The 22,964-nt window shown below is 45.4% G+C and overlaps 1 protein-coding gene across 2 annotated transcripts; it reads left to right on the plus strand.

Annotated features, from left to right (window-relative positions):
* Positions 1–344: 344 nt before the first annotated feature.
* rgmd (RGM domain family, member D) lies at positions 345–22,238 on the plus strand. 2 transcript variants are annotated; one of them, XM_064330263.1, is made up of 5 exons: positions 345–698; positions 7,447–7,487; positions 10,424–10,572; positions 16,806–17,347; positions 21,514–22,238. In XM_064330263.1, the coding sequence occupies exons 1-5, from the start codon at positions 528–530 to the stop codon at positions 22,174–22,176; spliced, it is 1,566 nt and encodes a 521-aa protein (XP_064186333.1). In that variant the 5' UTR covers positions 345–527; the 3' UTR covers positions 22,177–22,238. The 2 variants fall into 2 exon arrangements, with proteins under 2 accessions (XP_064186333.1, XP_064186334.1); XM_064330264.1 differs by lacking the exons at positions 345–698; positions 7,447–7,487 and adding an exon at positions 9,673–9,789.
* Positions 22,239–22,964: the final 726 nt, after the last annotated feature.

Consider the following 22,964-nt stretch of genomic DNA (forward strand, 5'->3'; position numbering starts at 1 on the left):
GTGTGTGTCTGCGTATAAGCATGTGTGTGTGTGTGTGTGTGTGTGTTGTGTTTAGGTGTGTGTGTGTGTGTCTGTGTATAAGGGTGTGTGTATGTGTGTGTGTGTCTGTGTGGTGTGTATGTGTCTGCGTTAAGTGTTGTGTGTGTGTGTGTGCGTGTGTGTGTGTGTGTGTTGTGTGTGATGTGTGTGTGTATGTGTGTGTGTGGTGTGTGTGTGTTGTCTGCAGTAGGGTAGTGTATGGTGTTGTGTGTGTGTGTGTGTCTGCGTGTAAGGGTGTGTGTGTTTGTGTGTCTGCATGTAAGGGTGTGTGTATGTGTGTGTGTGTGTGTGCGTGTGTGTGTGTGTCTGCGTATAAGGGTGTGTGTATGTGTGAGTGTGTGTGCGTGCTTGTGTGTGTGTGTGTGCATTTTTTTCCCCCTATTCTTTTTTTAATTGCCCAGCCCTGATATCCAGGCATTAGGGAACATTGCTCACTTGCAGCCCTCCGGAATCAAAGTGCCGATTCTTTAAAAAGGACAACTGCCGTCATGCGCCTCAATTCCCAGCGCCTGTGTCCCGCGCGCCACAGCACCGGCGGGCTTGGCCGGCCAGTCAGGGTCTGCTCGGGAACCAGGCTTTCACCGAGCCGACAGCCTCCCCACCGCACCGCGCCATACCCTCCCACACAGCCTGCATCAGCCTGCACACCTATCTCCAAGGTAAGTCAGCCTTTTTTTTTTTTTTTTTTACCGCTACTTTCCAGTTCGTCCAATCCCTGGCGGTAACAGGATACGGCAGGGGCTTCAGATGTCTGCCAGGGAAAAAGGAAAAGCTTTGGCCGGTTATATGTCTTGAAGGTTGGGGGGGGGGGGGGTGGGTGGGGGGGGGGGCGCTTCGGGAAAAAAGGATTTACTTTCCATCTGTTTATGAAATCAAGTCCAAAAAGCAGATATCCGTTTACTGCTGACACTGAGGCTGTAACTGGACAAAACATATTTTTTCCACTATATTAAATAAAATTCCATTTCTTTCTCAATTTCTTGCTCACTCCTATTTCACCGTTTTCTCGTCAGGTGCTTGTCGTTTCACAGTAGCACTGTACGTGTTCATGGACGTGTCTCCACATATTTGAATTCGATCTATCGGCCTAGGCTATAGCACCTGTAAGATATGTGTTGTCAAATGCTTGTGGGCTTATGAGCAGAAAAAGAACATTGTGATTTCGCATGTTTAGAATTTCTTTCACGGCAGGGTGTCTGGGAAATATTTGGAGAATTAATTTAAAACGGAACACCTGTTGACTGTAGCTGATTAAAGAATCGATGTCAGTCTTTTGGGGGGTTGACTATCAGGGCTTCTTTGACTTTTACCTCGTTTACAACTATCCAAGATGGATTATTAAATTAAGCACTGAAGAAGTCATGAACAGTATGAAACTTTCCTTGTTTGACATTTTGTGTTAGAAAATGGTCTTTAAATGCCCACTGAGGAAAACATTGATAGATCGGAACCAGACTGATAAGTCTACACTCAATTCACAGATCTTGTGAATTACTGTCTTTAAGATTTTTCCCAATTTTGAGCTATTTTGTTTTTGTGTTCTCTATTCTCTAGGCTAAAAATTTGCCCATCGTCACACCAAAGTGTTTGATATTCTGATGACACAAGAACTAATTTGATCCAGTCCTGTAGGTTTGTTTTTTTTTTACTTCATAAATGTACAAATCACAGTTGATGAACTTGTTTACATCGTGTGCTAATACACATTAAAGCCATTTTTTTCCTACAGTGTCAGATTTAACCCCTTAAGTGGGTGTTTTCAGGAAAACCTGCCTTTTAAAAGTTATAGTACGAGACTTTCTATACCAGTCGGTGACCATAACAGAATTCTGCTAAGTGCTCCTGTCACGAAAATTGAGGAAGGAGGGAGTGTGGAATTCAGGAGAACTGAGAGAGAAGGTGGTGGATGGTGAAAGAAAAAAAGAAAAAAAGTCTTGTACAGTGCCTTCGCCTTCTGTATTTGTTTAACTTTTGTCCGGCTGTGGACAGGTCAACGATACGTGTCACTGCAGTCAGTGAAGGTTTACGGTTTCCGCGTGCGGGAGTAAAAAAAAAAAAAAAGAAAAAAAAGAAAGAAAAAAAAGGGAAAAAAGAAAAAAAAGAAAGAAAAAAGGGAAAAAAAAGAAAGCTCTTGTAAGAGGATGGCAGCTGAGGAATCCAGTGGGCGCTGGTGGTGTGAAGCAGATGTGGGCCCTTCAGAGCCGCCCCGAAAAATGAAAAAGAAACTGTTTCTGTCTTCAAAAAGAAATCAAAATAAAATAAATCCTGACCGTGATGTGTCCGGGTGAGTCTAGGGTACAGAAAACAAAGAAACCTACTCCTACCTGTCTGTCACTCTCATCGCCAGGTCAGAAAATTTGAGCTTGGACGGGGGTGGGGGTTTTTTATTTGGCAGTCAGTCACAAAGGAGGACGCTGTGGTTCGGAAAAAGAGGGTCGCCGTTTTTATTACCCAAATAAGCTACCGTAGTCTCTCCCCTCAGCACGGTGCTTCACCTCAATCGCTCCGGTAAATTGTCTAATGGTGTAAATGGACAGTGCGTAAAACATGTAAGGAGTGAACGCTATCCTCGTTATTAATGAGCAAAATATAGCTGCACTTGCGCAAACAGTACAGACAGGTACAATAATTAATGAACCGCTAGTTTTGTTCAAATCAAAGAACACGGTTTGTGTGAACGGAGTCATTAAATATAATATCATTGAGGAGCATGTCCTGCAATTATGTTTTTATATCCACGTGTATTGCAATGTGATTATGGGCTAAATGCTTAAATAGTTTTAGTCCCAAGCATTTCTGAATTAAAATAAGTTTATCCATACTTCTGTGAAACCAACGTGGCATATAACTGTGTCAATCAGAAACCAATAATACATGAACAATACCCTCAAAATAATTAGGACACCTGCAAAAAAAGAAGATACGCTCAACCAACGCACACACACACACACACACACACACACACACGCGCACACACACACACACACACACACACACACACACACACACACACACACACACACACACACACATATGCAATAAAAAACACATTGGACTACACGACTGACATACTAAGAAGATCCATCTTTCATCAAATTCAACCCATCATTGTATTACATTAAAGAGTATAATGCATTTTTTTTTTAAAGAGCATTCATAAATTTGCTAATTCTATATGACAGAAGTCAGCTTTGACCACCAGAAACATGTTGTTTCCGTGACGAGCAAGTCCCGCTCTCCGGCAGTAAATATCCAGACTGCCAGGTTGTAAAAGTTACACACACACAAAAAAGTGTTCTGGGGTGTCCCATGCCATTATGTGTTTTAGTGGCTAATGAAGACTTTTAGGAGAGCTGTCTATAATCTCCGAGGGAGGCGGTGGATGCCGGCCTCGTGGAGTCATTACAAAGCAATTTGTTGGCCGCCTGTCTCTTTTACTCTGCCTCTCCCAAGGGGTTTGGGGCGGGGCTTGAGGCCTAGCTCACACTCAGCCTGCGAGACAATTGGCTGAGGCAGAGGGGTGGGGGAGGGGCAGTTATGCTAGAGCGATGGATGGGAGGGGGAGTTGGGCTTAGTTTGTGGGGAAAAGGAGTCACCCTCTGCTTGTTTTAAAGGTAGACCCTTATTTTATTTTTTTTGCAAGACAGATATTTCATAGTGGCTCGTCAAAATGAAAGGTAAAATTCTTGCCAAACATGGGGACAAGAAACGTAGGCAGTAATTCATTGGAGAGTGTCATTTAGGTGGGCTGGGTTTTCATTATTGAAATAAGATTAGCGGGTGTGTGTGTGCGTATGTGCGTGCGTGCGTACGTGTGTGTGTGTGTGTGTGTACGTGTGCTCAAGGAGGGGAGATTTTAATTTAGATGAGGTGCATATTATTTTAAGGATTGCCCGCCCCCCTCCACCCCCTCCTTGCCCCATCTCGCCCCAGCTCATTAGTGGAGTCTGAGCAGGTGTGAAAGAGAACGAGGGAAAATGTATTATTAGTCTCCCACTCAACTCTCCTCCCTTCCCCTGTCTCCTTTGGGGACCTGCTTTCCCATTATAAACCGATAAATAGGGATTTCTCATCAGCTCAAGTTTTTTTGTTCACTGAAGTGAGCACTCCCTTGAACAATAAAGAGAGAGAGAGAGAGAGAAAAAAGAAATAAAAAACATAATTGCGCGCAGGTCCTTCTGCGCTGCCTCAGCCCTCCTGTGCTCTGCCCTGCAGCAGAAACAAAACTTTATTAGGAGGCAAAGAAACAGAGCACCATAGACGTCACTCAATTTTTCCATCTATGTTCTTACAGTCACTTTGTATGTCATTGCCACAGTGGCGCATGATTAATTATTGATATGAAATACGGTATGCATTGCTCAGTAGTAAGAAATAAAGTCTCTGTAAAGAGACCATCTTTTTTTCTGCAGCATCATATTTCAGAGGGTCTTACTTAAGTAACAACAAATTACAAAAACTCCACAGCTGTATTTTTCCTTTGCTGTCTCCAAGGTTAAGAAAAGGCACATTTCATTGCTCTCTACCATGCGATTACAGCCATTTACTGTGAACACGAGGTGAACAAGTGGCCCCCCCTTTGCATTACATTACATTACATTACAGGCATTTAGCAGACACTCTGATCCAGAGCGATTTATACAACTTAAAAAAAAAATTTTTTTTTACATAGCATTTACACTGCATCCATTTATATAACTGGACATATACTGAAGCAACGCAGGTTAAGTACCTTGCTCAAGGAAACAACAGCAGTGTCCGACCCAGGAATCAAACCTATGACCTATTTTGGTTACAAGCCCAGTTCCTTACCCTCTAACGCTACACTGCCGCCAGTGCAGTGTAGCGTTAGAGGGTGTGTGACTGTCCCAAACACACACACACGCTGCGGCACACACGCGCACGTACGCACACGCGCATACGCACACACACACACGCACGCACGCTGTGGCGCAGAGGCACACACACACACACACACACACATGCACACGCATGACCAGAGCGCGGCCAGCCCCCCCCCCGGTGTGCGTACACTCCGTCGGGAATCTCTCCGGCCTGTCAGTGCGGTCCTCCAGGAGAGATCCTATCAGGGCGCCCCCCCCTAGACGCTCTCACGCCGCCTGGGCCTCTTATCTCCACGGCGATAACAGCCCCCCCGTCACTGCCAGAGGCCCACACGGGCCACACGCGCCCCGCACTCCACAGGTAAATCACCTCACACAGGTGAGCCAACCCCCCCCCCCCCGAGTGTCGACTCTCCAATCCAGAAGTGAACTCCAAAGAGACAGCACTTACGTGGACAGGGACTTATGTTGAGAAAATTGCCTTTACTTTCTTCAGAAAACTTTGTCAAATTAAGAGTTGTAAAATGTGTTTATTGTTCCTGTGTTTTATTTTATTTTAGGCCGGTCTTATTCACTGTGATTTAGAACATTGGAGTGTCGGCTTTCCAGACTAAAAGGCGTCACGCAGGCTGAAACGCAGTCAGAAGTGTCATGGACTCCGAAGAGACAGCACTTAAGTGGATAGGATTAACAAAGTTGAGAAAATTGCCTTTATGTTTTTAAGCAAACTTTTGTCAAATGAAGTGTCGTAAAATGCGTTTATTATTCCTGTTTTTCTTTTTCTTTTTCGACTCTTCTTATTCACCGTGATTTAGAACATAAACAAACATATCTCTTTTGTTTGAGCTGAGCATGTTTAGATATTTATGAGGGGCTACAGGTGTGTGTGGGTTTAGGGTTTTTTTTTTTGGTTTTTTAGTTGTGGGTTTGAGAAGGGGCTGCTGACCATTCGGAGAGCGGCGGTGGCGGCGGCGGCCATGCTGGCTGGTTTAATTCTGACCGCAGAGCGATACGCTTAATAATACAAATAAAACGGAGCAGCTCGGTGTGGAGCTGGCCTGGCGGTGTGTGAAGCCTAATGAGGAACATGTGGAGCTGCCCAGCCACAGTCAGAGGAAACCCAATCTCTCTCTCTCTCTCTCCCTCTCTCTCTTTCTCTCTCTGTCTCTCTCTCCCTTTCTCCCTCTCTCTCCCTTTCTCTCTCTCTCTCCCTCTCTCTCTTTCTTTCTCTCTCCCCCCTCTCTCTTTCTCTCTCTCCCTTTCTCCTCTCTACCTTTTCCCTCCTCTCCTCCCTCTCTTCCTCTCCTCTCTCTTCTCCTCCCCTTTCTCCTCTCTCTCTCTTTCTCTCTCTCTCCCTTTCTCCCTCTCTCTCTCTCTCCCCTCTCTCTCCCCCTCTCTCTCTCTCTCTCTCTCCCTCCCACTCCCCCAATCACCACTCTCGCCGTCTCTCTCTGTGACGGTATTCCAGCGCTCTCATTCTTTTCTCTTATAATCATTCCCCCTTTCTTACAAACTGCTTTTTTTCCCCTCACTCTTTTCAGCAAGTTTCCTCTTTTCATTCCCCTGCCCCCCACCTCTCCCCACCCCCACCCGCGCTCCCTCCATTTCCCTCTCTGGCTCTTCTCGCCATCTGTTTTTCTGTCTCACACTCTCCCTTCTTTCCACCCACACCCGTGCGCCACCACTCTCATTTTCTTCGCCTCAGTTTCTCCCTCTCTTTCCTTTCCCTCCTTCTGTCTTTTCTGTCTTGCTCTCGGGCTGCCTCGCTACCTCTATCTTCCCTCCCTCCCTCTCTCTCCTTTTCTCTCTCTCCCTCCCTCTCTCTTTTTTTTCTCTCCCTCTCTCTTTCTCTCGTTCCTCCGGCTCGCAGAATCGAGTACAGCCGTTCCTTCTCACTGGCCTGGCATTCGGGCCTGCCGTCAGGCGGATGGCTAATTTTACCAGGCTGACCTCATTTTTTCTATTGTATCAGAACAAGCGATTCAGTGTCAGAAGAAATGTAGTGGCTTAATTTTTTTTTTTTTTTTTTTACCTGATGCATCCAAGCAATTTGCTACGCCCCCCCCCCCCCCTTTGTTACAAGCAGAAGAATATGCATGTGTGCTGGGTCATGCAATGCAATATGCTCCAAAGAGCCGAAGGGAATAAAGAGAGCATTCTCCACCCCTCAATCTCACAAACCCTCTATAGGGGTACACTTTCATGTTGCGAATTCTTCCTGTCTACCTGGATGTATTAACTTTGTGCTTCAGTGAGCCCCGTTTGAGTAATGTTTCACAGGTATCAAGGAGCTTCATCTCATGAGCCTCCTTGGAGATCTCAATACCTCTGGAGACTAATAAACAAGCCAGAGACTCAGTTTTCGGTCTTTCACACCTTAAAATGTAGACTGAACAACACAACCCAAAAAAGACTATGAGTAGGTTCACTCTGGACAAAAATCAATGCACATGCTCAGAAGGTTTGTTATGCAGGTTATCCAAATCTATGTGGTATGAGACTTACTAGTATCTCTTTCATACCCCCTCTTATTTTTATTTTCTTTTCTTTTTTTTCTCCATAGGAAATGCGTATAATGGACCCACAAACCCAAGATTGTAACAGGTAAGACTGGACCCTTGTGGACAAGTTTACAACTTGGCTGCAATTCTTTGGAAATTCAGCGCTCGGCCGTCAGACCAGGGCATGTGACTAGAAAATTGGAATTTCGAGTGTCACTCAAGCACAAAGACCCTCAAAAGGGGGACAGCTCCGAAAATTAGCCAAGGAAACAAAGACCTGAACCTCAGGATTTAGGGAAAGGCCACTCGGTTTTGCTGTGACAGACAAAACTCATGGAAAAACTTTTATGGAATTATCCACACTACCCAGACTTCCTTGGTACCTTCACAACGTTAGCCCCCAGTGAGGATTGCTTAGATATTTCCCAAAATCTTACAAGCATACGTCCAGAACGAAGCAACCATGGGAGCGGACAACGAGAGATCTAATACATCAGTGAATCAGTTCAGGAAACCCAATGACCCTAAAACAGTTTTAAGTCAGAAGTACGCACATAGTACATAATGAGCAGAGAATATTGGCCTTTTTTGTGGGTGTGGTGTGTGTGGGGGGGGTATAAATGTTGATTTTTGAATAATTCTGAACAACCGTTAATGGAATTTATATCATTGTGGTTAAAGACACTCCTCACACATGAAGCTGAAATCTCTGGATGCTATTACTATGGAGCAACAGATGGAGTTGAAATTAGGTGAAAGAGCCAAAAGATCGCCTGAGATGTGCTCCTAGTGGAAAACCCTATCTACCAGTAACACAGGAAAAGAAAGAAGGGAAAATTCTAATACCCAGGTTTACTCTGAAAAGGAAAAAAAACTAATGGAAAAAGAAAAGAGGGATTGCCATAGAGAGAAAAAAAATCCTGGAGATTTGCTCTTTCTCTGCATTATGAAAATAAAGGAATTAAAGGGGTCTACTCCAGGAAGGGAAAGACTCCTGTATCCTAGAAGTACCGGTCATAAAATTCAGCAAGAATCAAACAAGGACAGCAGGAGTTACTGCTTTGTTCCATTCCAGTTTCTGGTTCATGACATCACAGTCAGCTCACACTTTCCTTCCCCCATCTCCAATTCTGGCCTGTCTGACACCTTTGCCAACACATTAACCGAACAAGATATAATTAACAGGTAATTGCAGGTTTCGTGCTAAAGAAGCCTTTATCAACCCTAAAACAGTACCCTTGGATGACCTTCGTGAACGAAAACTTTCAGTTCATTCCTTTAGCACTGCCATGCTCGTTAGGCAGAAACAATTATATTTTTCATCCACAGCAGAAGTTTTAGGGGGAAAGGACTTTGCATTTCGTCTCTAAATGCAAGGAAACCAAGCCGCTTGATCTCCGCTCAATCAGGTTAGCACACAGGCCCCACCAACCCCAAACATTTCGACAATTAATTGTTTTGTTTTTATATGGACATTCTTTCACAAATCTTGAGTGTTCCACTGTTGCATATGTCTTTTATTATTATTATTATTATTATTATTATTATTATTATTATATATTGTATTCCCCATTACAAAAGATTATTTTCAAATGCAGAGCAACAGCCCAGATGACAGGCATGCTCCACAGGTTAACATTTCAAATTAATTGACTAAATTGGGGGAACGCAATGGGGAACAGTTGTAAGTAGACTATCAATACAAAACAGCACACGGATGCCCATGCATTGTTTTTTTTTCCCATGTGATTTTCTTTTTTAGGGAAAGTGGTATAGTTTCTATTGTAAGCTCGCCTTGTCTGGCATGTCTACACATATGGGTCTCAGCCTGTACAACGATGGGAGGATCATCGGGTTCTTTTAGCAACGTGGAAAAATTTAAGTCATGCACACACCTCTAGAGTCTCCTCAGTTGCCACCGCCCTGGATGTCTATTGACAAGCAGGACTTAGCTCCCTAAGGTTCAATCGCAGCCAAGACTCAATGCAGGCGGAGAACTGCGCGATGAGCCACTGAAAGCACTTTAAAATAGCCCCCACAGCTGTCCTTAATCCTACGATGATGAGCACAGGACTCCGAAAATGTCTGGAATGTTTTTTGAAAGAATGCTCCCGTGCTCTCTCTCTACACACACACGTACATATATGTGCACGTGCGCGTGCATGCATGCACGCATTAACTAAACAAAGCCTACACAATGACAAAAAGTAACTCTACGGAGTAGATTGTATTAAGTCAAAATCCAAAATTATTTTAATTTTTAATATAATTTAACATGCACTGAATTTCTCTGTGAAATGTTCCCAGAGACAGCAAACAATCTTCCCATTTCATTTATAATGGGCCCTAGCTGGTACTCGCGTCCAGTTTGCTGAGCGTGTTTCCGTATGGAGCAGGTAGGAAAGGTAATTTAATGCTCTGTCAAGGAAAGCAACTGGACTGTTAGTGTTAGGCCATTTGGTTTATAGCTTCCATTAAACCCTGGTAAGATCAAACGCTACAGCTGACACAGCTGACTGCGTTGTAACAGGGCACACGCAGAGGGCAGACTCAAGCTCTGATGGAATTCAGGAGCCGCGAAGTCATTCGTTCAAATTGACAAATAAAATGCTTGTAAATCGCCATTTGGCTATACATTCTTGCATAACGTTTTTTTTTTTTTTTTCAAATTGACCATCTACCGTCTCATTAAATGCAAAGGAAACCTTGTCGATCACCCCAACACTCTGCTTTGCCTTTTTGGAGTTCGGCAATGGTGGTCTTCTTACCCCTTGTTTTTCCAAGTTTTTTGTAGCACCGCCTCCGAGTTTTGGAAAAACACTTTTCATTGGCTTTCCTTTGGATTGACACTACCCATACTCGTAGTCATTAGACGTTTAAGGAATAGTTGGACTTTTCATTGGCCAGCACCCATTTCTATGGCCCTACCCATTTCGGTTTTTTACACCCCCCCTCCCTGTTCGAGTGCGCGGCGGATTGGGCTGGCTTTGAATGACAGCGTCTCGGAAGGGATGTGAATTTTTGTTCAATTTCCTGCAGCTACTTCATCGCCCAGCAGCAGTCGAGGATCTCCATTCTAACTGAATGGATTGGCATGGGGAAAAGCGGACCTCAAAACCTGGCTAAGCGGAGGCTTTGGAACTCTATGTGTTTTATGATGGTATTACTTTCTCTGTTGCTCAGACCAGGTAAGCCTATATTATTATTATTTTTTTTTTTTACCGCTGCATATTTGCATGCAAAACACTTTGAGCTGGAACCGTAACAAAGCCTGGAAAAAAGTTTGCCCCTCGGCTAGCTAGCTAACGTTAACTAATTCGGGAGGTGCGTGAGCAGCAACTTTTTTTTCGCCTGTGTACAGTATCGAGCTATCGCTACATGCATTAAAAAGATGTAAGATGTGTTGGGTAACTGGTTAGTTGGTGAGTCTTAACTAGCTAACAACCCGCCTGTATGTTCTAGCTAGCTAGCTATATTGGCAAACTATCTCTAACTAATCTAAAACTCAGCTAGCCAACTAGGCGAGAAAGTAGTTACACAAGTAACTGTTATTAGTAACATTGGCTAAGTTGCTAGCTCGCTGGAAGCAAAACTTGCTTTCTAGATATACGCTAGAATAAAATTAATGTTTTGATTTCGAGGTTTTTCAGATAGCTATCAAAATATTGATACGAAGTGATGCTCTGATGCCTAGTTAGCATGCAATAATTGATCATGCTCTGCTTGTATCACAGCGAATACTAGCTAGCCATCACGTTTGAGGGGATACATTTTCGAATGTTTTTCCAAAGTTCTAATTCGAAGTTTCCCAGCCCACGTGCCGCCGAGCTTTGTGTGTGATGAATATGATTTGGGAATATATTTATCGTGTGTTATGAATCAAAACAAAGTTGCGAGGGGCCAGTGGCTGCTTGTTACGGATAGCTACTATACAGGGTTAGATACCATCCAGTATATATTAACATTTACTCATCAAGTTCTTATTACTCTCTTTATACAGAACAAATAACGACTTATTTTGTTAGTTTGTTATAACTTGTTGCTAGCTAGTACAAATACAACCGCTTGTATGCTACTTGTAGCTAAACCTCACGAATTAGTCGTGTTTTCCACCGTTGTTATGTTCAAAAACCACATTGAGCCAAACTTTGCGTGACATGTAAATATAGTTGGCAATCGCGTCATTTATCGCTGGATTGCAATACAGGGAAAGGATATTTGCAGTCGTTGAGTTTTCTTTTATTTTTTCAGGCGTCTCGTCAGTATGTTAGCTAGCGTAGTGATGGAAAACTTTACACACACTCCGAAGTAAAATAGTTCTGGCTGGAATTCTTGGGATGCTGTCCAACAATATTTGTAGGTAGCGACGACGAGGCTTATAAATCTATGGGGGTAACACAGCTAGGCAGTCCGGTTGAAGAATGTGTTACATTTGATGGTTCAGTATTTAATATATTCTGTTAATAAATACATATGAACTCTGTAACGTCAACGTACTTCTGAGGAATCGTAGTGTTTCTTTGCGTCGCTCTTTCAAAAAGTAGCTAACGCCAAGTCACATTTTTGAAGTTAAATTGTTTTATTTGCAGTGTATAGTCTAGCGTGGAATATTGTACAGCACCGTCAAAGTTTAGAAGGAATGGTTTTAATTGGTTTCATTGTTTGAAATTGTAAATATTTTGCTCCTTGAACGTTCCAACTGCCTGGAAATGGTTACAGTCTAATCACGAATGTTTTACTGTTGTACAGCTAATGTTTACATTGAGTTTTAAAACTGGCATTGCTGCGCGCAGTTTTTTTAAACTATGCTAATGTTGACTACACTTGGTTATTATTAATTATTGTTGGTTTATTCTGTGCGTTTGTATAAAACTAGATTTTTTTTCTGGCACATTAATCTAATAGGTTTTCACTGTTGGCTCTGGACCACCCTGTTAAATAGTGATGTTACCACTCATTCAGGTCTTTGGTTAACCACTAATTAGTTTTACTGTTATCATATAAAGGTCATATGTTCCGGAACAATACATATTTTTAAAATGACGCCACACATTCAAGTATAGATTTATGATTTCACTAAAACCCAAATGAATGCCAGAAGTAATAAACTTTCTCCATTAGGGGTCGGTGTTTTCTTTTTCTTTCTTTTTTTGACACAAAGGAATCGGAGGGGAGGAGTAAGCTAATAGCTTTTCAAGTGAGGTTAGCAAGTGCTGTGTCTGGAATTCTATGGCTGCAGGCTAAGTTGCTACGTCTTTGAGGAAGTTGCCTTAAGCCGTGCACCTGCAGGAAGTGGGTCTCGCCTCTCAAATGTTATCAGACTGCTAGAATTGTCGGTAACATTGACCAGGCTACCATGTCTGATGTGATTTGTTCAGCTGGTCATACCACTAGTTATTCAGAGTAGGCTAATCCATTGCGTCTTGTAAGGGGTCCTGGAAGTTTGAATTGAGGGAGGCAGAGCAAAACTAGAATCCACATACTCAAAGACAAGAAAATATACAACAGGGCTGATGACTCTGTTAGTCTTTATGTTCCATAGCGAGTAATGGTTTGGTGCATTTCAACGGGCATCTAAGACCATCAAGGGAGGAGTGTAAAAGTCCTTTCAGTAACAAGACAGTGCATTTTCAGTGTTGTGTTGTCATGCTCTTGGGGTAAACGCTTGTAATGCATACCAGTCTGACTATAGCTTTTTAAGCGATCTGTTCAAAGATGAGAAATCGGCTCATTTTTTTATGATCAGTTGTTATTTCTAGAAATAATTCACATTTGATGTGGGCTGAATTGAACAAATGGGTTGCTAATCATAAATTTGCATCCATAAATGTTACTTGTGATGCCTCAAATGAGTGGATTATTGTCAAACTGCACTTGAATGCTAATTATGCATGATTTTATTGTTGCTAAGTGCAATTAGAGTGTGGCAATAACAAGCAATAAAAACAAAGTGGCTTTTAGAAATGTACTGAAAACGATGACGATGAGCAGCATCATTTTGCATCCTCCAGTTGTGTTAGTTTCGTTTCTTTAGTTTTCAAACTGGCCTCCGTGGACAGTCCTTAATCGTACTCACACACACACACACACACACACTATGAAAGCAATGCTCTGTGATGCTGTATTAAAAACGGTTCAGAATGTAGGGTTAGCAGACCTCCGGACCATTGGAAACCGATGCCTGTGGGAATTTAGTGTAAAATGCAAACCTCCATTTTAAGAAGCTGCAGCCTACCTGTCAGCCTATACTCCCAAGGCATTATTTATCTTGTAGTTATATTCTATAGAGGCAATAAAAATTGGTTAAAGAGCTCTAACTGCTGCAGAATGATGGCCGTGCCATTGCACGCTGCTTATTTCTTGTCTTGTTACCTGGCATTGCAGTTGTGGAAAGACAGGTTCAGAAGATGCTAAAGGTTTGTCAGTGCCTATAGGAATTGTGTCTTTCCAAAAAAAACAACAAAAAACTTTTCTTTCTCTGTTCAGAATTTAAAATTGTGTATTGCTTTCATGTCACTCCTTCTACACCCACGCAGGTGTATATGGTGTAGAAATACTTTCCCGTGAACCAGTGACTGTTTCCACACTACAAGTCACACAATGCACCACAGGAGAATTGGTGCTGATTGGATGAGAGGCACATCTTTCACCGACATCACCTGGCAACTCTTAGATGCCTGGCGAATCACTAGGAGACTCACATGCATGTATTACACCCTAAAGCCTGTAGTTTAACTTCCAGTGTGTCTGGGTTGGTTAACTAGCTGAGAAACATACAACTAGCTAATTGGTTAAACCATTCCAGTAAATGGTAAATGGACTGCATTTATATAGCGCTTTTATCCAAAGCGCTTTACAATTGATGCCTCTCATTCGCCAGAGCAGTTAGGGGTTAGGGGTTAGGTGTCTTGCTCAAGGACACTTCGACATGCCCAGGGCGGGGTTTGAACCGGCAACCCTCCGACTGCCAGACAATCGGTCTTACCTCCTGAGCTATGTCGCCCCCCAGTAAAGCGCAACAGGCTAGGCTACTAGCCATCGTCACTTGAGAGATAAACATCTCCTCCAGTCAGCACAGTACTCCTGTAGTAGTGTGTGGCCTGTAGTGTGGGAAATGGTCCAGTGCTGCAGGGAGAGAGTACTGAAGGAATGCAGAGTCTAGACACCCAGGTGGCTTATGGGAGTGAGTGGTGCTTTAGACTTACCATATCTCAATGTGATAAGCTGTGTTTATTTTTTCCCTCATGTTGCTACATTGAGTGGAACAGAATTGAGTTGAGTGACTCATTCTGAAGTGTGTAGCGGTTATCATGTAGCTGAGTGAGGTGTGTAGCAGTTATTGTAGAGCTGAGTGAGGTGTGTAGCAGTTATTGTAGAGCTGAGTGAGGTGTGTAGCAGTTTTATTGTGTAGCCGAGTGAGGTGTGTAGCAATTTTTGTGTAGCTAAGTGAGGTGTGTAGCAGTTTTTGTAGAGCTGAGTGAGGTGAGTGTAGGTGTTATTGTGTAGCTGAGTGAGGTGTGTAGGTGTTATTGTGTAGCTGAGTGAGGTGTGTAGGTGTTATTGTGTAGCTGAGTGAGGTGTGTAGGTGTTATTGTGTAGCTGAGTGAGGTGAGTGTAGGTGTTATTGTGTAGCTGAGTGAGGTGTGTAGGTGTTATTGTGTAGCTGAGTGAGGTGTGTAGGTGTTATTGTAGAGCTGAGTGAGGTGTGTAGCAATTTTATTGTGTAGCCGAGTGAGGTATGTAGCAGTTGTTGTGGAGCCGAGTGAGGTGTGTAGCAGTTATTGTAGAGCTGAGTGAGGTGTGTAGCAGTTATTGTGTAGCCGAGTGAGGTGTGTAGCAGTTATTGTGTAGCTGAGTGAGGTGTGTAGCTGAGTGGGGTGTGTAGCAGTTATTGTGTAGCTGAGTGAGGTGTGTAGCAGTTATTGTGTAGCCGAGTGGGGTGTGTAGCAGTTATTGTGTAGCTGAGTGAGGTGTGTAGCAGTTATTGTGTAGCCGAGTGAGGTGTGTAGCAGTTATTGTGTAGCTGAGTGAGGTGTGTAGCTGAGTGGGGTGTGTAGCAGTTATTGTGTAGCTGAGTGAGGTGTGTAGCAGTTATTGTGTAGCCGAGTGGGGTGTGTAGCAGTTATTGTGTAGCTGAGTGAGGTGTGTAGCAGTTATTGTGTAGCCGAGTGAGGTGTGTAGCAGTTATTGTGTAGCTGAGTGAGGTGTGTAGCAGTTTTATTGTGTAGCCAAGTGAGGTGTGTAGCAATTGTTGTAGAGCTGAGTGAGGTGTGTAGCAGTTTTTGTAGAGCTGAGTGAGGTGTGTAGGTGTTATTGTGTAGCTAAGTGAGGTGTGTAGCTGAGTGAGGTGTGTAGGTGTTATTGTGTAGCTGAGTGAGGTGTGTAGGTGTTATTGTGTAGCTGAGTGAGGTGAGTGTAGGTGTTATTGTGTAGCTGAGTGAGGTGTGTAGGTGTTATTGTGTAGCTGAGTGAGGTGTGTAGGTGTTATTGTGTAGCTGAGTGAGGTGTGTAGGTGTTATTGTGTAGCTGAGTGAGGTGAGTGTAGGTGTTATTGTGTAGCTGAGTGAGGTGTGTAGGTGTTATTGTGTAGCTGAGTGAGGTGTGTAGGTGTTATTGTAGAGCTGAGTGAGGTGTGTAGCAATTTTATTGTGTAGCCGAGTGAGGTATGTAGCAGTTGTTGTGGAGCCGAGTGAGGTGTGTAGCAGTTATTGTAGAGCTGAGTGAGGTGTGTAGCAGTTATTGTGTAGCCGAGTGAGGTGTGTAGCAGTTATTGTGTAGCTGAGTGAGGTGTGTAGCTGAGTGGGGTGTGTAGCAGTTATTGTGTAGCTGAGTGAGGTGTGTAGCAGTTATTGTGTAGCCGAGTGGGGTGTGTAGCAGTTATTGTGTAGCTGAGTGAGGTGTGTAGCAGTTATTGTGTAGCCGAGTGAGGTGTGTAGCAGTTATTGTGTAGCTGAGTGAGGTGTGTAGCTGAGTGGGGTGTGTAGCAGTTATTGTGTAGCTGAGTGAGGTGTGTAGCAGTTATTGTGTAGCCGAGTGGGGTGTGTAGCAGTTATTGTGTAGCTGAGTGAGGTGTGTAGCAGTTATTGTGTAGCCGAGTGAGGTGTGTAGCAGTTATTGTGTAGCTGAGTGAGGTGTGTAGCAGTTTTATTGTGTAGCCAAGTGAGGTGTGTAGCAATTGTTGTAGAGCTGAGTGAGGTGTGTAGCAGTTTTTGTAGAGCTGAGTGAGGTGTGTAGGTGTTATTGTGTAGCTAAGTGAGGTGTGTAGCTGAGTGAGGTGTGTAGGTGTTATTGTGTAGCCGAGTGAGGTGTGTAGCAGTTATTGTGTAGCTAAGTGAGGTGTGTAGCTGAGTGAGGTGTGTAGGTGTTATTGTGTAGCTGAGTGAGGTGTGTAACGTTTATTTCTTTCCCCCCCTCCGTCCAGCATGTTGCCAGCAGTGCCGAATTCAGCGTTGCAACTCCGAATACGTGGCCTCCACGTCGCCCTCTAGTGGCCTGCAGGACGACGCCCCGGCGGACGTGGACTACTGCATCGCGCTGCGGGCCTACTCGCTCTGCACCCGCCGCATGGCGCGCAGTTGCCGCGGCGACCTCTTCTACCACTCGGCCGTGTTCCGCATCAAGGAGCTGTTCACGCAGCACAACTGCTCCAGCGACGGGCCCACGTCCTCCGCCAGGGCGTCCGGCGCCGCCGCCACGCCGCGGCCCCCCGTGCCCGAGCTCTGCGACTACGAGAGCCGGGCGGCGGCCTCGGGGGGGTCCGCCGCCGCCGCCGGCGCGGGCGGGCCGCACAGGAAGTACGCCCACTGCGGGCTCTTCGGCGACCCCCACCTGCGCACCTTCCGCGACGAGTTCCAGACCTGCAAGGTGGAGGGCGCCTGGCCCCTCATCGACAACCGCTACCTGTCGGTCCAGGTGACCAACGTGCCGGTGGTCCAGGGCTCCAGCGCCACCGCCACCAGCAAGGTAACGTCCATGTGACTCCGTGACATCACTTACAGTTACAGTTTGCCAAGAGCAGACGCTGTTGCCCAGCGACTAGCCTGGTACTGGTCCTATTTCTATACTGTTAATTTAGCAGCATTGAGCATTTACTGCAGGGCTGCCCAGCCCTGCCCCTGGAGATCTACCGTCCTGTAGGTTTTCACTCGAACCCTAAGAAAGCACCCCTCATTCAACAGCCTAGAGCAGTGGTAACCAACCCTGTTCCTGGAGATCTATCTTTGTGTAGGCTTTCACTCCAACCCTGACAAAGCTCACCTCATTCAACCACGAGAGATCTCGACGAGCAGCTCATTAGTGGAATCAGGTTGAGTCAAATTAGGGCTGAAGTGAAAACCTACAGGACGGTACATTCTCCAGGAGCCTGCTCTATGACCTCATTCACCATTACAGTTCTGTAGACGCTCTTGTCCAGGGACATGCAGAGCACCCATCTTATTTCTGTACTATTAATTTAGACACCCGAGCATTTTCTTGGACAGCTCGGGTTCAGCACCTTTCTCAGGAGTTCAGTGGCATCGCTCCTCCTGGGACTTGAACCCGCAACCTTCAAGCCCGGCTCCATAACCATTATCCGGCACTGCTGCCCCACCCCCTGTTGAAATTCCTCACGTTAGTGGAGAAGATGCGTGTACCTCTACCTGACTATACACCAGACCTGGGTTAAAACCGTATTTCTTTTTGGATTCATATGCTTTTCTGTGCTCCATTGTTCTTGCCTGGTGCAACTGAGGCCTGCCAATAGGACCAGAAGGCGGGTTTTGCACTTTTTAAGAGTGTTTCATTGGTTCCAATACACCAGACAAGCTCAGTAAACGTATTTGAATTCGAATCAAATGTGTATTTGACCCAGGTCTGCTGCATGCACACACACCGGGCTCCTTCGGTGGGTCTGGAAGACGAGCAGATCGTTTCGTCCTTGTAGCCCTTGCTTGCTTTCCCGCGTCGGTCGAATGCGCGTCGCAGGAAATGCGTGCTCTGCACGCTGCGCTGGGGCAGGTGGTATGAGTATGACATCACTAAAGGTGAAACGTGTGAAAGGAACATTTGTTTCTTTGCCAGTGTGACTGAGGCGGCGTCTCTGTGAGCCCAGTCAGGGCTGTAGGTGATAAAAACGAAGAGTTTTTGGGTGTAGTCTTGTGTTTAATGACCGGGACAGTAAGTTGGCATGAGCAAATTGTAGCTTCGAGAATATTTTTCACCAGCACTACTTTTTTAAAGTGTTTGCATTATTGCGTAATTCTGTTTATTGCTGCATTATTAACTGTGTCACTGTGGGTCTCAGCCTAATCGTAGCACACAGTCCTCTTGTAAAGGTGGAGAATTATCAGTCATAATTGGAAACACGACAAAGGTTTGCATCAAACCCAGTGACTGCAGCGTCTAACAAGCTTGTTAGTAATACCTATTCCCTGTTTTCATCCCCACTATGCGTTGTTATTTCTTAATTAATTTGTGTTTTTGACGATTCGCTCCGTCTCATATTCTGGTGTTTGTAAATACACAGCAGTTTATTCTGGACGGGGCATTTATTTTTGTCTCTTCACCAGAGTTTTACTACTTAAAAGTTCTCACTTTTCCACAAAACTGTATTTTATAGCAAAGGCATTATATAAGGCTTTCTGCAAGAACACTGACCGCTTTGTGCGAAAACACGGTGCGTTCCAAGTCCTACTGGGCCCGTGCTGATTGGCCGGCAATGCACCTTTATGTGTAACATTGCAATTGCGTAACAGTTTGACATGTTAACTGGTTTTCACGACATTTATATGAGTCAGGATTTTATGTAAGCTTGTGAGCAAAACAAAGTCTGAATGTAATTTTGAACCACGTTGAACTATTACAAAATAGAAATTTTATTGATTTCTAATGTAAAAAAAAAAAAGCGGCTTGAATTGCAGTGCGTCTCATTGGTCGTTGTGTGTTGGAGTTGGCTCTCCCCTTGGCTAGGTGTGAAGTAGAATGTGTGTATTCAAGGTGAGGTAGAAAGTGTATTAAAGGTGAGGCAGAACGTGTATTCAAGCTGTCGTGGTTAAGTGTGCTGGGAACAGGATGGCCGTTGATGTCTTTTGAGCACTGTGATGAGCAGACTTATCTGAATTAGGCTAGAGCTCTGTTGGAGGAATACACATGAAGATCAGAGGAATGAGTGGAATGAAGTGCGCTTAAATGTCGTGAAGACGTTCTAACCGTTTTAAGCCCGGATGGAACTGGCGCTGTGGAAACCGCAGGCTTATTAGGTGGTCTGTGAAGTGAATGTAATGGACTGGAGTCAAGCGGTGTGCTCAAGCGCCCCCTGGTGGCACAATTTAACTATGAAATGTTTGGGAAGATGCAAAAAAAATATATTATTAAATAAAAAGGTTTGGGGGCTGAATTGTTACTATTTCTGGTTTGGTGTGAAGTAAGGGATTATCCAAATCTTGCTCTTAAATGCTAAGCTCACACTTGACAAAAAAAAAAAAATTAAATCAAAAAGTACTAAGAAACTGTAATTGTTGTGATTCATTAGGTTTATGCATCAGAAGTTTGAGTATAAGACTTTTCAAATCAAAACAATAAATCATTAACACTGGATTAACTCTGAAGCTGTCATTTCACAAATGAAAATGACCATCTGGGGTTAAATTTTGACCGTCGGATGCAGAGATTCACTCGTTAGAACCAGGTGTGAAGCCAGTGATTCTAGAAGGTTGCTAAGCCCCTCCCACCTCCCCCAAAATAGCAGGAGTAAAGGCCATTGCATATTGATCACACTGGCTGCATTTCTGTGCTTTCGACGAAGATCCTGGCCTAGAAACTGAAGTTAAGTCACACCTTTAGACCCAATTCACTTAAGGCCCATTCTAAAACAACTGTGATTGGCTAAAAGTATGTGTAAGTGGCCAAGTATTCCCCATTGCATGGTAAAATGGGTGTGAGTTGGCTTTTCCAGCACCCCACTGCCTCACTGTGGTGAAAACCGGTACAGCGCTCTCTATTGTCTTTTGGTTTCCATGCCAACTGTGGCCCTATCTTACGTTCCAACATTCAGCGCTGCCTTGTATCTGAATCAGATTTAGCTTACTTCACCCTTGAAGTTAATGAATTGTTGCTATGGAATTAATTTGGCATGACAAGATATCTTGTCAAGTTGCCGATTATATTGTCATGGAGTGGCAGAATGGTGGCCATGAAAAAGATTTTTATGTCCATATTTTCCCATTTTTTTGTTTTAACATCCATTGAAAGTGCTTTACTCTGAACGTTTCACAGCTCAACAACTATTAAATTGGGTCAAAACCACTCATGACTAAAACATAATGCTACATCTTTTTTTTTTTTTGCAACTCCAGTGATATAGGCCTAATATTTAGGGAATTGCTTTTGGGAATTGTGAGTTGCAGTGTGCTGGTCCTTCCCCCCCGCCCCCCCCCATCTAGAATGAATCAAAAATATTAGACGGCTTTGTTTGACTTCTAAAGCTTTCACAAGCCTTCACTTCCACCACGGAGAGGAGGGACTCTGTTCTGCGCAGCAGTAAACTCGCTGATACAGTGCCTCAGAGAAAGCCCTGGAAATGTGCTGTGCGTGGGCAGCAGATGGAGACGGTCCCCGTTAGTTAGGATGGATGTGCTTTGTGTGTGTGTCTGTGGCTGTTATGTGTGCGTGTGTGTGGTGTGTTCGTGTACCTTGGGTGTTTGTGTGTGTCTGTGCTTGTGATCGTGTTGTGGTTTGTGTGGGTGTGCGTGTGTACACGTTTGTGTGAGTACGTGTGTGTGTGTGTCTGTGTGTGTCTGTCTGTCTGTCTGTCTGTCTGTGTGTGTGTGTACGTGTGTGTGTCTGTGCTTGTACGTTTATGTGTGTCTGTGTGTGTGTGTCTGTGCACGCGTGTGTGCGTGTGTGTGTGTGTGAGCGTGTGTGTGATTAACACTGAGTCAGAGGACTTGGGGATGCGAGCGCACGCATCGAGTACTTTTGCGCTCTTGACGGTTGATGGCGGGAGAGCAGCGTTCAGGAATGGAGCCAAGCGCTGGGGCCCCAGGGGGGTCTGCAAACGAGCGTCCCCTGATTACCGGGGAAAATAAATCACTCCTGATTAAGCGGAGCTTCCCCCCGCCCCCCCTAACCGCTCTCTTCTGCCCCCGCAGATCACGGTCATCTTCAAGGCCTTCCGCGGCTGCACGGAGCAGAAGGTGTACCAGGCCACCACCGACGACCTGCCCTCGGCCTTCCAGGACGGCACGCGGAGCGGGGGCCAGGGGGGCAGCCTGTGGATCGCCGAGCGGGGCGGGGCCGGGGGCCGGCAGGTGCGGATCCAGGCCCACTACATCGGGACGTCCATCATCGTGCGGCGGGTGGGGCGCTACCTGACCTTCGCCATCCGCACGCCCGAGGACTCGCTGGGCCCGGCCGAGGAGAGCGGGGGGCTGCAGCTCTGCCTGCACGGCTGCCCCCGCAGCGAGCTCATCCAGGAGCACACGCTGGGCCGCCCCCCCGACCCGGGCCCCGCCCCCGGCCCCGCCGCACCCCCGCGCCCCGCCTACACCGTGGAGCGCGCCACCGCCCGCTGCCGGGAGACGCTGCAGGTGGAGGACGTGTACTTCCAGTCGTGCGTCTTCGACCTGCTCACCACGGGGGACCCCGAGTTCTCCATGGCCGCCTTCGGGGCGCTGGAGGACCTGAAGGCGCTGCCGCCCAGCAGGCTGAAGCAGAGCTCCTCGCCCAGGACTCCGCCGCTGCCGCGTGGCTCCGCCCCCGGCTCCGCCCCCTCCCTGCTCGCTCTGCTGGCCCTGCTTCTGTTGCTTTTGTAAAAAAAAAAAAAATTTTTTAGATGAAATTCTAAAAAATAAATGACGAAAGAGTGAGAAAACAAGTCGGCAGGAAGGCGACTCCAGCTTGAGGAAGGAGTACCCCCCCCCTTGTTTTATTTTTACGCCCCCCCCCCCTTGTTTTATTTTATTTTTGCATTGACAGACCCCCGCTTGAAAGTTGTGATTTCTCTCTTTGCGTCTCCATGGTGAGGACACTGCCAGGGAACCTGAAAGAACAGCAGAACGCTTCCTTTCGCCTTTTCCCGCTCAGCTAGCCGACCGTTGAATCGATCCCGACACGACGTCTCAATGATCCATCACAGCCGTCCAAATCCGTTACGACACGTCCGTCTCAAATCCATCTACGTACACAGACCGTTCAAACCAGCTCGTCACACCGTCCCAACCTCAGACACGACCCGTCCAAATCCATCTACGCACAGACTCTCAAATCCACTACGTCCGGATTCTCGACCCAGAGACTCAAATAAAAACTGTTTTACGGCTCGTCCTGTTCCTTTCGCCCCTGATATTTTATTTTTTATCGTCGCGACCCTTTGTGTGGAGGACTAAGGAGGATCGACACTAATGCATGACTCTTAAAAATGTGAAACTGCAAAATGCCATGGCTTTCTGGGGGGTGGGGGTGGGGGTGGGGGGTGGGGGGTTGTGAAGGCAGCTAACCAACGATGAGACTTTCAACGCTTCAGAAGTCCTATAAATGTAATGCTTGCAAAGAAAAAAAAGCAACTCAAAATGATATTTCTAAAGGTAGAGAGAACATGCTA

This window comes from Anguilla rostrata, chromosome 4, assembly GCF_018555375.3.
Source record: "Anguilla rostrata isolate EN2019 chromosome 4, ASM1855537v3, whole genome shotgun sequence".
NCBI lineage: Eukaryota > Metazoa > Chordata > Actinopteri > Anguilliformes > Anguillidae > Anguilla > Anguilla rostrata.